The sequence below is a fragment of the Hipposideros armiger genome, unplaced genomic scaffold, assembly GCF_001890085.2.
Source record: "Hipposideros armiger isolate ML-2016 unplaced genomic scaffold, ASM189008v1 scaffold_618, whole genome shotgun sequence".
NCBI classification, from domain to species: domain Eukaryota; kingdom Metazoa; phylum Chordata; class Mammalia; order Chiroptera; family Hipposideridae; genus Hipposideros; species Hipposideros armiger.
The window spans coordinates 58,762-71,706 of NW_017731968.1; the positions used below are offsets into that span (position 1 = coordinate 58,762).

A 12,945-nucleotide genomic window follows, 5' to 3' on the forward strand; every position below is an offset into this window, starting at 1 on the left:
ATGGCCTAGTCAGGCCAGGTCATTGGGAAATGACAGTTGACAAAGACTTGAGGGAAGGCGGGGGGACTAGCTGTGTGACATGGGCAGCCTGCATGGCAGCATGTTGTGGTTTTCTCCAAGCATCCAGGGGGCATGGAGAGGGAACGGAACAGTGGTGTAAGGAGGGGAGAGTAATTAATACATCCTGGGGGGCCCGCAGGCCTTTGGAGGAGGGCCTTATAGACCACTGTCAAGACTGGTTTTTCACTGAGTGAAATGGATATGTTTGCGGTTTTACTCTTCCTGAAGTTTGGCTATTGGATTTGAGGAAGACCAGAGAGATGTGGGCAGGAGATGAGGCTCTTGCCTTCTGACAGGCTGCCCAGTTCCTCCGCTGCCCTCGTTCTTATTCAGACCTGCTTCCCACCTCACGTTCTGGATCTGGATCTTCTGTGCCTGCTTCTCAGAGCACCCCTAATTATGGAGCCCTAAGCCTGGGCTCACTGTATGTGGCATGTGCTCCATGTGTTTCCCACCCAGCCCTGAGATGAGTCTGTATGGAGTCCTAGCTGCATTAGCAGTGTCTGCATACACACACACACACACGCCTAATGTAATAACTAGTATAATTGAAGTTGAACATTAGTGTCACTAAAATTATATCACAGAACTGGGGCATTATGGAGAATTACTTGCAAATAAAAATGAGGTATGAGTAAAATTTTCATACTCAGCTGACTCATTGTTGAGTCTTGCCAGTGAGTCTATGTTGAACTTGAACTCTCAACCCGACCATTGTTAGACAGATGTAAGAGGCATGTGGCCTATTAAGGAAACTTGAGCAGTACTCACCTAGAGCTACATGTGGTTCCAAGTGATTGTTTTAACATCTTACATTTCATTAAGGAATTGGTCGTCCTGTTTTTTAAACAAGGCAATTTGAGACCCCTGGGTTTTTGGGTTTTTTTTGTCATCAGAGTTACATTCTTGCTATTGAACAGGATGATGTGTGAGCCCTAAACTGGGAAGTGTACATATAAATTAGACCGAGTTGATATTTAAAACCTTTTAATTCTTCTCGTTGCTCTTGGCATCAGACCCAAATACCTTAGCATGGCCATCACGTGCCCTGTTCCTCCTCCACGCCCTGGGCTGCAGGCACATCGGGCTTGTCAGTGTTTGCACCAGCAGTTTCCTTCCCACAACCAAAAAGCTTGTTCTCTTACCTCAGCCTTCCCTTTGCAGGACTGGCTCCTCCCCTTCAGAGAGGCCTTGAGGGTCTTAGGTGTTCATGGAATCTGGAGTACGGACGCCAGTATTCTCTGATCCCCTTCTCCTTCCTGGGTCTGTCACAGTGACCAGTCATCATGTCCTCCTTGGTTTACTTGTTTTGTGTCTGCACTGCCCAGACGACCTCTCCCAGGAAATGGCGGTCAGTGACTGCCAGGGCTGCTGGGTTCTGTTACCACCAAGGCGCGTTCTTCCCTCTTACTATGTTTTCTCTGAAGATAGACCTTTCTGTGGGTCAAGACTCCTTTGGGGACCAGATGATAGTGACGGATGAGAAAAGAACATAGAGTATTCAGTCTATGAGTTCAGGGGTTCACAGGGACTTTAGGACCCGCTCACAGCTTTTACCCACACCCTCATTCAGCAGGTAGCAAAATCAGAAATCAACACACCCTCCCCTATGTCTTTCTTTATAACCTAGTCTGATTTATACTGTAGCCCGTAGTCTGGTCATGTTAGAGTTTACTGCTTAAGAATTATGTACTTACCAGGTTGTCTCTGTCCAGCATTTTTCTGTCGTGTCTTTGACTTGTCTCGGAGCCTGCAGTTTCTAATCCCTTAGTTTTGCATGAAACATCTTAACTCCTCTTGGATCTAGTAAAATATTTTTTAAACGGAGTAGAAAAAGGGCAGTAGAAGGCTTTATGAAAAAGGCTGATAAGCAGAAAGGACAGCCTATAGCATTTGCTGTAATATTCGGACACTGAGTGCAATCTTCTATTGCTTTTGGTTCCTGGTGACAGCACACCCCGTTTAGAGGTGATGGCATGGTACTCTACTCTTCATCCATCTGCAACTTCTGGGATCAAAGATAATTCTTATTTTTTGATGTACTTACACAACTATTGGATTATCGGAAAAGTCATGACATGACGTATTTTTTCTATGTTTTTCGTTGCAAAAATGCATCATGATTTTTCCGACAACCCAGTATATGGTACTAAGTATTTGAGGGTGGGGGGTTATTTAATATATTTGCTTCCTTCGCTTTACTAGTATTTAGTTGGTCGAGCTTTGGTAGTCTTTACATGTCTGAACACATACCATGTGAAAGTGTGGGAATAGATGATTGTGGTAGAGTGTTAACTGATAAGTGTTTTATGTGTGACCTTTTAGATGGAATTGTCAATGCTTGATCACTTGTAATAATGACTTTTGATTGTTATAGGAGACAGATTGCTTCATTTTGATAAGAGATTTAGCCAGTTTTGTACAACGTGGGTTTTCCTACCCATTCATTTACTTGGCGGTCAAGGAATATTTATTTGGTATCAAATAATTTTAGCAATGTAGTTTAAGTATCTAATGGTATTTCCTGGTTAATAATATAAAAATGAATAAGCCATTTTAAGTATTATATTATAGTCTGGTTGGGAAGATGAGATATGAATCGACTGCAGTTAGTCCTAAGTCACAATGTGACATACTATTGAAGAGGTACAGGTTGAGTGTTTGGAGTCCAGAGGAGGGAGAGAGAACTCCCCTTTGGCTGGATGATCAGAGCAGATTTCAGGAGGAAGTATATCTTTTTTAAGGAATTCCTTCACAGGTGGATTAAGAAAGAGGAAAAGAACACTTATCAGGAGGAGGAAATAGCATAATAACCCAGGTGCAAATATAGGAAAACCAAAGCCTTTGTAATTAAGATTGAAACTGAACTAACATTTTATACCATTCCTAGAGTTAGCTGGGCCTGACCCTGTAGGTCAAGCTTTACGTTGATTTACGTGCTTGAGTTTGAGAGATGTTGGGGTGACACTCCAGACCGACCATATATAAGCCATTCCAGGTATTGATCCATTGATCTAGTTTATCAAGAATTTGCTGATTTTCGATTTTTGTGAATAATACTTTCTTTGTAACATCCCTGTTATTGGGACTAAACATGTTTGTTTTCTCTTGTATTCACATCCTTTAGTTTAATGGATATTGGTAATTAAGTTTTCTTAAAATCTGTGTGAATTGATGCCCAGTTTTTGGTGGACAAAATTGGATTCATTGCTAATGAGCCAGAAAATTATCACTTAATACATGAAGGTTTTATTACCTTTCAGTTCGCCATTTTCAGCCTGTTCAGACAGACAGATACAGTTTCTACTACTATGCAGAGTTGTACTTCCAAGTTCTCTCTGATTAAGAAAAGTTAATGAAGCTTTTGTTGTTCTTAGGTTGTCCTGTTTTTCTTAGCTTCACAAAAGAATTGGACACATGAGATCTCAGTCCCTTTGTAGCAACTTTTGATCTGATTTTATTGTTTATACTTTCTGTGCCTTGTTTAAAAAAATTTTAAACATATATTTTATTCTAATTAAACATAGATTTTCACAATTAGATCTTTAATATACTTATAACATTTTCATTTAAGGTGTGAGGTATGGAATCCACTTTTATTATTCTTCCAGATATGTTACCAGTTGTCTTCGCACCATTAATTAAATAGTATCAGTTTTCCATTGGCTTGCCTTCTGTTGTTCATCAGGTTTCTATGTACGTGTGGGTCTGCTGCTACGTGTGATGGTGTTTCTTTGTTCACAATGATTTCTACAAATATTTCCATGATACACATATTTGTAATATTATACAATGATTTTATATTACTAGAACATGATTTAGTTGCAGCAGAATTTGTCACTGACTTTCAAACATTTAAAAAACTTCATATTATGAAGGAGTTTGAACATGCAGTGTGCATATTTTCATGAAGATATTTATGCCTTCCTAAACTATTTCTGTAGAAAAACAAATTGATATGAAGTTAGTATGTAACTGCTCAGTGTGGCCAGTTATGGCAAGTCATTGCTTGCCGCTCCGGGACCAGCCCTATGGGCTGCTGGCTTGTTGGGGTGTCGGGCGCAGCAGTCAGCTCTGGGGCTTGTTCAGCAACAGGCCTGCGGATCGGGCTCACATGACGCAAACGCCTTGTACAGATTTTTACCACAAAGCCAATTTGTTCACTTTTATTTACTATTTATTTATTTTCTTGTCTTTTACTGTTTCTGTTGATTTTTTTTCCTGTTGACTTCTTTTTTTTTTTTTTTTAAAGATATTTTTTTTAATTGGGGAATTGGGGGGATGGGAACAGTGCTGGGGAATTAGGGAAGGGGAATAGACAAGTTGCTGTCCTTTTGTGTTCTTCAGTCTAGTTGTGGAGGACGTTGCTTCACTGGCCCAAGTTGGCACCATCATTGCGCTCTTCCCAGGTGAGGCAGATCAGTCGCCGGCTTCTGGACGGCCGCTCACGCTGGCTGCTGGCTACATACGGTAGCCCATGGCAACCCACTGCAGCAGGGGCTGCAGCCTACGCCGTCGCCGGCAACTCATGGCAGCCCAGCTCCAGGTTGAGCTGTTGTTCAGCATCTTAGCTGTAGAGGGTGCAGTGTCACTGGCCCTCATATGTGGGATCCGAACCGGGGCCCTCTGGCATCCCAAGCGAGTTCTTAACCATCGCGCCACTCGGCCGGCCCTCCTGTTGACTTCTTAAAATTTCAAATATATATATTTATTTATTCCCAAGTGAACAGATTCTTTTACTTACATTTTATATAAGCTGCTTTCTAATGGCAGGTAGTAATTCATGTTAATCATATATCAACAAAATATCTAGATTCCATTACATGATGGTTTTACATTTACAAATGTACTTAGCACAACCATAGTACATGGCTTCTTATTCTTGTCAAAAGGGATTAGATATTGGGATCTCTCGTACTTTGAGTGCAAAACCTTATACTGTCTACTTAGGAGCAGCGACTTGCCCACTAAAGTGTATTGTCACTGTATTATCTCTTTCATGTTCATGAATGGCCATGTTTTTTTCAAACAAATAGTCTGTGTTGATAACTTAAATGTTACATCTTTATGCTTCAGGTATGTGCACGTGAGGTCATCTAATATACAGTAATGTCTAAAATTACTGATGCTCCAAATATTTATTTTATTTCTTACAATTTGCTCAAAAACATAGCACATGACAGTAAGACTTTTTTTTTTTTAAGCTTTTTTTAATTGGGGAATTGGGGGAGGAACAGCGTTGGGGAATCAGGGAAGTTGCTGTTTTGTTCTTCAGTCTAGTTGTGGAGGACGTCGCTTCACTGGCCCATGTTGGTATGATCATTGTGCTCTTCTTGGGTGAGGCATTCGGTCACCTGTCATTGGTCAGCGGCTCATGGCAGCTCACGCCGGCTGCCAGCCGCTCACGTAGCTCAGGGCAGCTCACTGCAGCCCTGCTGCAGCCTACGAGGTGACTCACAGCAGCCCAGCTCCAGGTTGAGCTGTTGTTCAGCATCTTAGCTGTAGAGGGCGCAGCGTCACTGGCCCTCATGTGGGATCCGAACCGCAGCCCTGCTGCTCAGAGCTGGCACTCCCAAGCGAGCTCTTAACCAGCTGAGCCACTCGGCCAGCCCGACAGTAAGATTTTTTAAAGTTACTTCTTCCTTTATAGAGATGATATTGCTGATCCCCTGATAGGTTGTCTGATCTGAGTGGTTTTTACTATAAATGATTTCATGTAGATTCTATCTATATAGTAAGCAAACCCTATCTATAAACATTTGTAAGATTTCTCTCTGTCTTCTTAACTACCACTGTCTGTTATCACTACATTACTAATGGTTTTGTATTACAATATATCCATTCATAGATCTCTCTCCTACTGAATTTTGAAGCCAGAAACACTTTATTATAAATCTGCATATTACCACGCAGTGCTGGTTTTGTAGTAGGGGCTTAGTAAATGGATAACAAATGAACGAATGTCGTCAAGGTTATAACTGTAGTCATTTGCCAAAAAACGGAGTGGTGCTTAACCAGTGGGTAGGATTCAGACTCTGGTCTTAGTTTTACTAGCATTTGACCAAGTTGAGGCTGATGATGTTGTTATGACATTATACTTCCATGATTGTACAACTGCAGAAAAATGGCCACAGAGGAAATAAAGTGAGTAGTTTACACACAGTGTTTTTGCAAAGCAGCTATTGCTATCCTCAGTGAGGCCAAACTTTTTTCTCAGAAATGACTTTCAGAAAGTCAGAATTGAAATCCTATAATTTCAATGATGGAAAAAATTTAGAAATTATATTTCTCGATACAGAAGTAAAAATTTGCTGTGGGAATTGCAAAAGAAGAAGACATAATAATTCTGGAAATATGCTTTATAATCTTCTTCCAAATAGATCCCCACTAGACTTACCTATTTGTTATGGGAGTGCCCCAGCGGTGACAGTGTTCCAAGCTGCAAGCGTTCGGGGTGTGTGTGTGTGTGTGTGTGTGTGTGGTGCATGTGTGAGTTAGTGCTGAAGATGAGCCTTAGGAAAGCTGAGAAAACCTAAAACAAGGTGCAAAAAGAAAATAGTTCAGGGTTTGTTCTTTAAGCACCATTCTCAAATAGTTGGAAATGCTGATCACGTGGTAGGCAGTGACCTGCTGTGCTGGGTGAAATGGACAAAGCCCCTGTACAAGTTAACGGACTCTCTTAGGGACACACGTGCTCGGGTGTCCTTGTTCAGACGCGAAGGGCTTAAAACTGAGTAAAGTAAAACTTGGGTGGAAGCTTTTTTCTTGTGACCTCTTTTAAAAATTTATTTTATTTCGTTTTAGAAAATGGCTCCAAAGGGTAAATGAAGCTGGAAAAGGACGTAGATGCAGCATTCCATGCGGCCTGTCCGGATGTTTGAGGATAACATTCCAGAGAGAAATTGATCCCCTTGGATTAGGTAATTAGTCATAATGAAGAAAATTAGTCTGAAGACCTTCCGGAAATCTTTCAACTTGAATAAAAGTAAAGAAGAAACGGATTTCATGGTGGTGCAACAGCCCTCACTAGCCAGTGATTTTGGAAAAGACGATTCCTTGTTTGGTAGCTGCTATGGGAAGGATATGGCCAGCTGCGAGCTCAACAGCGAAGATGAAAAAGCGGGGAAAGGCCGCTCCAAAAGCGAGAGCCTCATGGGCACGTTGAAGAGGCGGCTCTCGGCGAAGCAGAAGCACAAGGGCAAGGGCGGCGCGCCGCCGGGCGGCTCTGCCGACGAGGACGCCTTCTCCTCCTCCTCCGCGCCGCTGGCCTTGAAGGACGCGCGGGCTCAGAGGCCGATGCGGTCCGCGTCCCTCCGCACCCACCACTACAGCCCCACGCCGTGGCCCCTGCGCCCCACCAACTCCGAGGAGACGTGCATCAAAATGGAGGTGCGCGTGAAGGCCCTGGTGCACTCCGCCAGCCCCAGCCCGGCGCTGAACGGGGTCCGCAAGGACTTCCACGACCTTCAGCCCGAGAGCGGGTGCCAGGAGCCCGCTCGCTCGCGGAAGAGCCCCGAGTCCCAGAGCGGGGACCTGCGCCTGCACCTCGATGACCATGTGCCTGTCGTCTTCGGACTTATGCCTCAGGACTACATCCAGTACACTGTGCCTTTAGACGCGGGGGTGTTCCCCCTGGAGGGCTCGCGCAGCTACTGCCCGGACAGCTCGTCCCCCATGGAGGTCTCCGCCGTCCCTGCGCCGGTGGGCGGGAGCGCCTTCCCCGAGGACGAGACGCAGGGCGACCAGGACCTCGTGGTGGCCCCCGACATCTTCGTGGACCAGTCGGTGAACGGCTTGTTGATCGGCACCACGGGAGTCATGCTGCAGAGCCCCAGGGCGAGCCGCGAGGACGTCCCCCCACTCTCTCCATTGCTACCTCCAATGCAGACCAACCCGATCCAAAGGAACTTCGGTGGGCTCGCCGGCACAGATGCCCACGTGGCCGAAAGCGTGCGCTGTCATTTGAACTTTGACCCCAACTCTGCCCCTGGGGTGGCAAGAGTTTATGACTCAGTGCAGAGTAGCGGGCCCATGGTTGTGACGAGCCTTACCGAGGAGCTGAAAAAACTGGCGAAGCAAGGATGGTACTGGGGACCGATCACGCGCTGGGAGGCAGAAGGGAAGCTAGCCAGCGTGCCAGATGGTTCTTTCCTTGTGCGCGATAGTTCAGATGACCGCTACCTTTTAAGCTTGAGCTTTCGCTCCCACGGCAAAACACTTCACACTAGAATTGAACATTCAAATGGTAGGTTTAGCTTTTACGAACAGCCGGATGTGGAAGGACACACGTCTATAGTTGATTTAATCGAGCATTCAATCAGGGACTCTGAAAACGGAGCTTTTTGTTACTCCAGGTCCCGGCTGCCTGGGTCTGCGACCTACCCGGTCAGGCTGACCAACCCGGTGTCGCGGTTTATGCAGGTGCGCTCCCTGCAGTACCTGTGTCGCTTCGTTATCCGCCAGTACACCAGAATAGACCTGATTCAGAAACTGCCTCTGCCAAACAAAATGAAGGATTACTTACAGGAGAAGCACTACTGAGCGGTTAGGGGAACCCTGCATCGTGCACTTTGGGAATAAGAAAAAGAGATTGAAATACAGTTTACAAACTTTCATTGCTATCGAAATCTTTTGCTGCCATACTATTTCAGTTTTGTTTGTAAAAGAGGAATCGGTTTGTTTCGGGGCGGGAAATGTCGGCAAGGTGTCTTGGGTTTATTTTGGTTCCTTACAAAGGGAAGTCTTGAGGTTGTAGAAGTGTGAATTCTCTTTCATCGATGTGCAGAATAATCACAATGTGAATTGTCAGATTGTCCTTAACCTCCCTCCCCGTCCTTTGCTGCTATCCACTGTGATTTTATGCATTAAAGCACATTTCATGTGTATTCAACCCGAAGTAAAACTGAATGAAACTTACAGAATGAAAATTGTTATGTCTCTTTAAAGGGCCCATATTTTCAAAGATAGTGTGAAAAAACACAGAATTCACACATACACTGAAAATGATTTTTAGTCTCAACTTTAGGAAGATTTATTTAGAATTATGAATGGACATAATCTTGGGTAATGGAGTGCAGATCTGCCACCTATCTTACAACACTCATTTCTAAATTCTTTTTAAGATTGTGCTGGGTTTTTGTGTTTTTTTGGGGGGTTGTGGAATGTTGAATGTTTTTGTTGCCTTCATTTTCATCTTGTGGTTTGTCTATTTTAATAAATGGCCTTACATTAAAAAATCGTAAAGAGATGTATACCACCAACTTAGCAATTGTTGCCTTTTCTGTCATTGAGCTGTGCTACAAATTGGCATAACGTACAAAGACCTATGAACAAGAAAGAACTATTGTTAAAGAAATGCTAGATGATCGTAGTTTCCTGTGATAGCAATTTTTTTGTGTTATCTGTATTTTCCTTTGGTAAAATGTTTTATCTGTGTTTTGTTTAGCTTAGTTAACATTTTCTTGGGTGAATTTGATGTAGAACTGATTTTCATAAATGGACTAGATTCTCTTGAAACATTAAAGTTTAAAGTTTTAGCTTTAATTTGAATAGAAAGAAAACATTGTTTTACAGTTGGATTATTTTTCTTTTATGTGTTCACTGTTAAGATGTGCTAGATTTGACCCTTTATTCATCCCACTGAAAAAAAACCAAACCCAATGACTTTAGTTGAACAATTGGAAATTGTGGACCACTGTGTAAGAAAAATATTAAAACCATATCAGATATATGGAAGTCTTATTGCCTACCATATATGTTACCATTTAAAAATAGGGTTTCTGTTGGTTTCTTTTTAGTATAGCTAAGTCTTAAGTAAATTGGCATCATTAGTTATTTTATCTTTTTGATTCAATCCTTTTTTTTGGGGGGGGGGTTGTTATCCCCAATAGTTTTTAGTTGTTTTGAAATGTAGTATTTACTCACTGCACAATTCTTTAGTGTAGTATTTTGGGATTGCCCCATCCAGAAAATGTTTCCAGCTATACAGTTTTAAAGGAAAATGTTTGCATTTCAGATGAAATATATAACTTAGGACATTTCTTCCTTTGTCACTCAGTTTTCCTAGCTCTTACCTCCATTTAAGAATAAGAGTAAAGGTCGTAGGTCAAATTTAATGGCTTTTTTATTCACACATATCAGCATCTCTATTTTTTTTCTCTCTTTGTTTTTTTAGGGCCAGAACTGAGAATTAACAAGAAAAGGCACAATGCCGTAATATAATGTTATGGTATTCTGACTTAAAAGGGGGTAAAGGTACTTAATTTTGGTGGAATGTTGACTGTACCTTGTTACAGAGACTCCTCTTTCACTTTCTGATATGTTTTCACCTAATAAGATGGAATATTGAGTATACTGTAATAATATAATTTAAGTATTCACTATAAGCTATTTGGATTAAGAACTATTACAGAGTTGTAAACCTATCAAATTAATGCAAGACATTTAAACTATTTTTTTGCAAAACTATTTATTTTTAAACAATTTAAAATATATCTAGGGTGAGTTAAAAGTCCCTGTGCATCTATATTAGATGGCAGGTATTGTCACAGAGTCACTGTGTATTAATAATGGATGTTGAAATGGCTTCTCCATGTTTCTACATGTACGCTTTGTGAGATCACGGTGCACAGAGGTCTTTGGACTGCCCTGAACCCTGTTTCAGCATGTGGGCGTAGCCTGTCCCCCACGTTTTCCTCATGGTAATGTGTTTAAGATCTAGCCTTTGAGTTTCCAGTTAAGATTATTCTGCTTTTCATCTGAATGTTTTTAAAATTGTGTTTTGTGTGTTTATGGAGGGCAAGTCTTGATACTGTTCTAATTTAGAAAGCCAAATTTATGTGCATTTGTGTATTCGTAATATTACATATTTTAAAGTAAAATGCCCTATTCTAATCCCACTTGAAATTGCTAGGGTCTGATAGTGTATTGAGAAAAATAAAGGTATTTGCTAAGAAATTATTAACAAACAAAGGAGTATTGCGATATTTTCTGCTTTTGCGTAGGGAGAACCGTTTGGCATAGGCAGCACAGCGTAATGTGAAAGATTGGCTTTCTAGGCTACTGAAACAGCCTGGTTATAAATAGAAAGGGGGAAAAAGAGATAACCCTTCATTTTGCAGTTTGGTCTAGATACAATTTGGGTAAATTTCTGGATTATATTGAATGGTGGCTTAGGTAACACGAACAAAACCTGTGAGTGATTTTTAAATAGTTGCTTCTGAAAATCTGAGCTCAAGGCAAGAAAAAGAAGACAGGAAAGTTTTATCCTTTTGCCATAATAAATAAGAGTCATTTATTTTAATCAACTATTTCATCACAAAACCTGATGGAGGCCAGACGTTATTTCCAGGCTTACTAGGACACTATGCATTTTTCTAAAAAGAAAGCATCGAAAGTACTGGAAAAATATCTCCCTCTTTCTCTTTCTAAGGAAACCTGTTCTCTTTCTACTTGGTGCAATAATCTGAAGATGTAGAAGGACAAAAATATATCACAGGAAATGATCATAGAACTAAAAATAGTTTTTAAGGAAACCAGCTACACAGGGCAGCCATCTTGCTATTGAAGAAAATTGTGTGCCAAAAGGCTAACTCATTGGCATACAGGAAATAAAACGAAGCATATATTATAATTTCTGAGCCAGTATTACTGAAACAGGATAAAAGTTACTAAAATCTTACATAGGTTATATGCAGTGTCTTCTGCTAGTGCTACCAGCCTAAGTATTTTTTACCAGTGCTTTTGGAAATGCCAGTGTTAATCATTGTACATTTCACATCGTATACGAGAGAGACTTTATGAATGATTCAAGTAATATATTTTCAATCTTAATGGCTTTTCATCGAATGTGAGGTCTTAATTTGAAAACGAAATCACTACCAGCAATAGACTGTTTCGTTGAAAACTCTAATAAGGAACAATCACCAGTTCCATGAATAACTTTAAAATTCTAAAAGTATTGGTACGCTAGTAATCATACATTTGGTTTCTTTGAATACTTTTTTAATCCTGTAAGGGAGGTTTTTTATAAGCATCCTTTTTATTAGTCACAACATGGCAAATGTGTAGTCGCTGTTTCATCTCTCCCGAGATGAAGAATTCTTAAGAGTTTTGTAATGAGGAGCCATGTTGGGTTAAAGGAATTTTATAGTCGTTGGAGTGCCATGAAATTAATACTTGCAATCCAGATCGCTGTAGTTTACACTTTTTCTGTATGTTTCCAATCAGGTGTGAACCATTTGTACTGAGAACACCGCAGAATGAAGTATCCAAAGTCCATTGATTTTAATACGTGTTTTGGTTTGTAAACAAATTATAGTAATTTGCACATTTTTGAAAATTAATTGTATAAGAATTTATGTATCTGCTTCTAGATACAGTGTGTAAATAAAAATTTCATTCACAAGATCTGCTTTGTAGTCTATTTAATACCCGGATGCAGATTTTATTTAATGTAAGGGTTAACTAGATTATTTCTGGATGTCCCATAATCTGGGCAGAGCCTGGAGGTTAGGAAATTTTAGTAAAAAGGGAAAAGTAAAGTGCTATTCATGGGAGGCATCGAATAAACTAGGAAGCAGCCGATGTTGCTAATATCCTAACGCCTCCCACATAAAGACTGGAGCTAGTTGGCAGAGCCTCGGAACAAAGCTCATTGAAATTAACAGTCATAAAACCTCACTACACGAAGATGAGGCTGAAAAAAGTTTGGATTGTGACATTTTAAAAAAACCTGTCTCTTAGTAGTTTATAGAGCTAGAACCAGGTTATCAAAATGCATTGTGTAGAAGTCATTTAGAAAATCAGAATGATTTCTCATATCCACTGGATTTTAATGATACGCTTTTAAAGTTCTTAAAACATCACATTGGGCGAACCGTTCAC

General features: G+C 41.0%; 1 protein-coding gene across 3 annotated transcripts in view; it reads left to right on the forward strand.

Annotated features, from left to right (window-relative positions):
* SOCS6 (suppressor of cytokine signaling 6) overlaps positions 1–12,468 on the forward strand; it is a 32,931-nt gene extending 20,463 nt beyond the window's left edge. For all 3 annotated transcript variants that reach the window (XM_019625177.1, XM_019625179.1, XM_019625176.1), the window contains one exon: positions 6,865–12,468. In XM_019625177.1, the coding sequence (XP_019480722.1) occupies positions 6,994–8,601 (1,608 nt within the window). In that variant the 5' untranslated portion in view covers positions 6,865–6,993 and the 3' untranslated portion in view covers positions 8,602–12,468. The remainder of the gene's footprint in view (positions 1–6,864) is intronic.
* Positions 12,469–12,945: the final 477 nt, after the last annotated feature.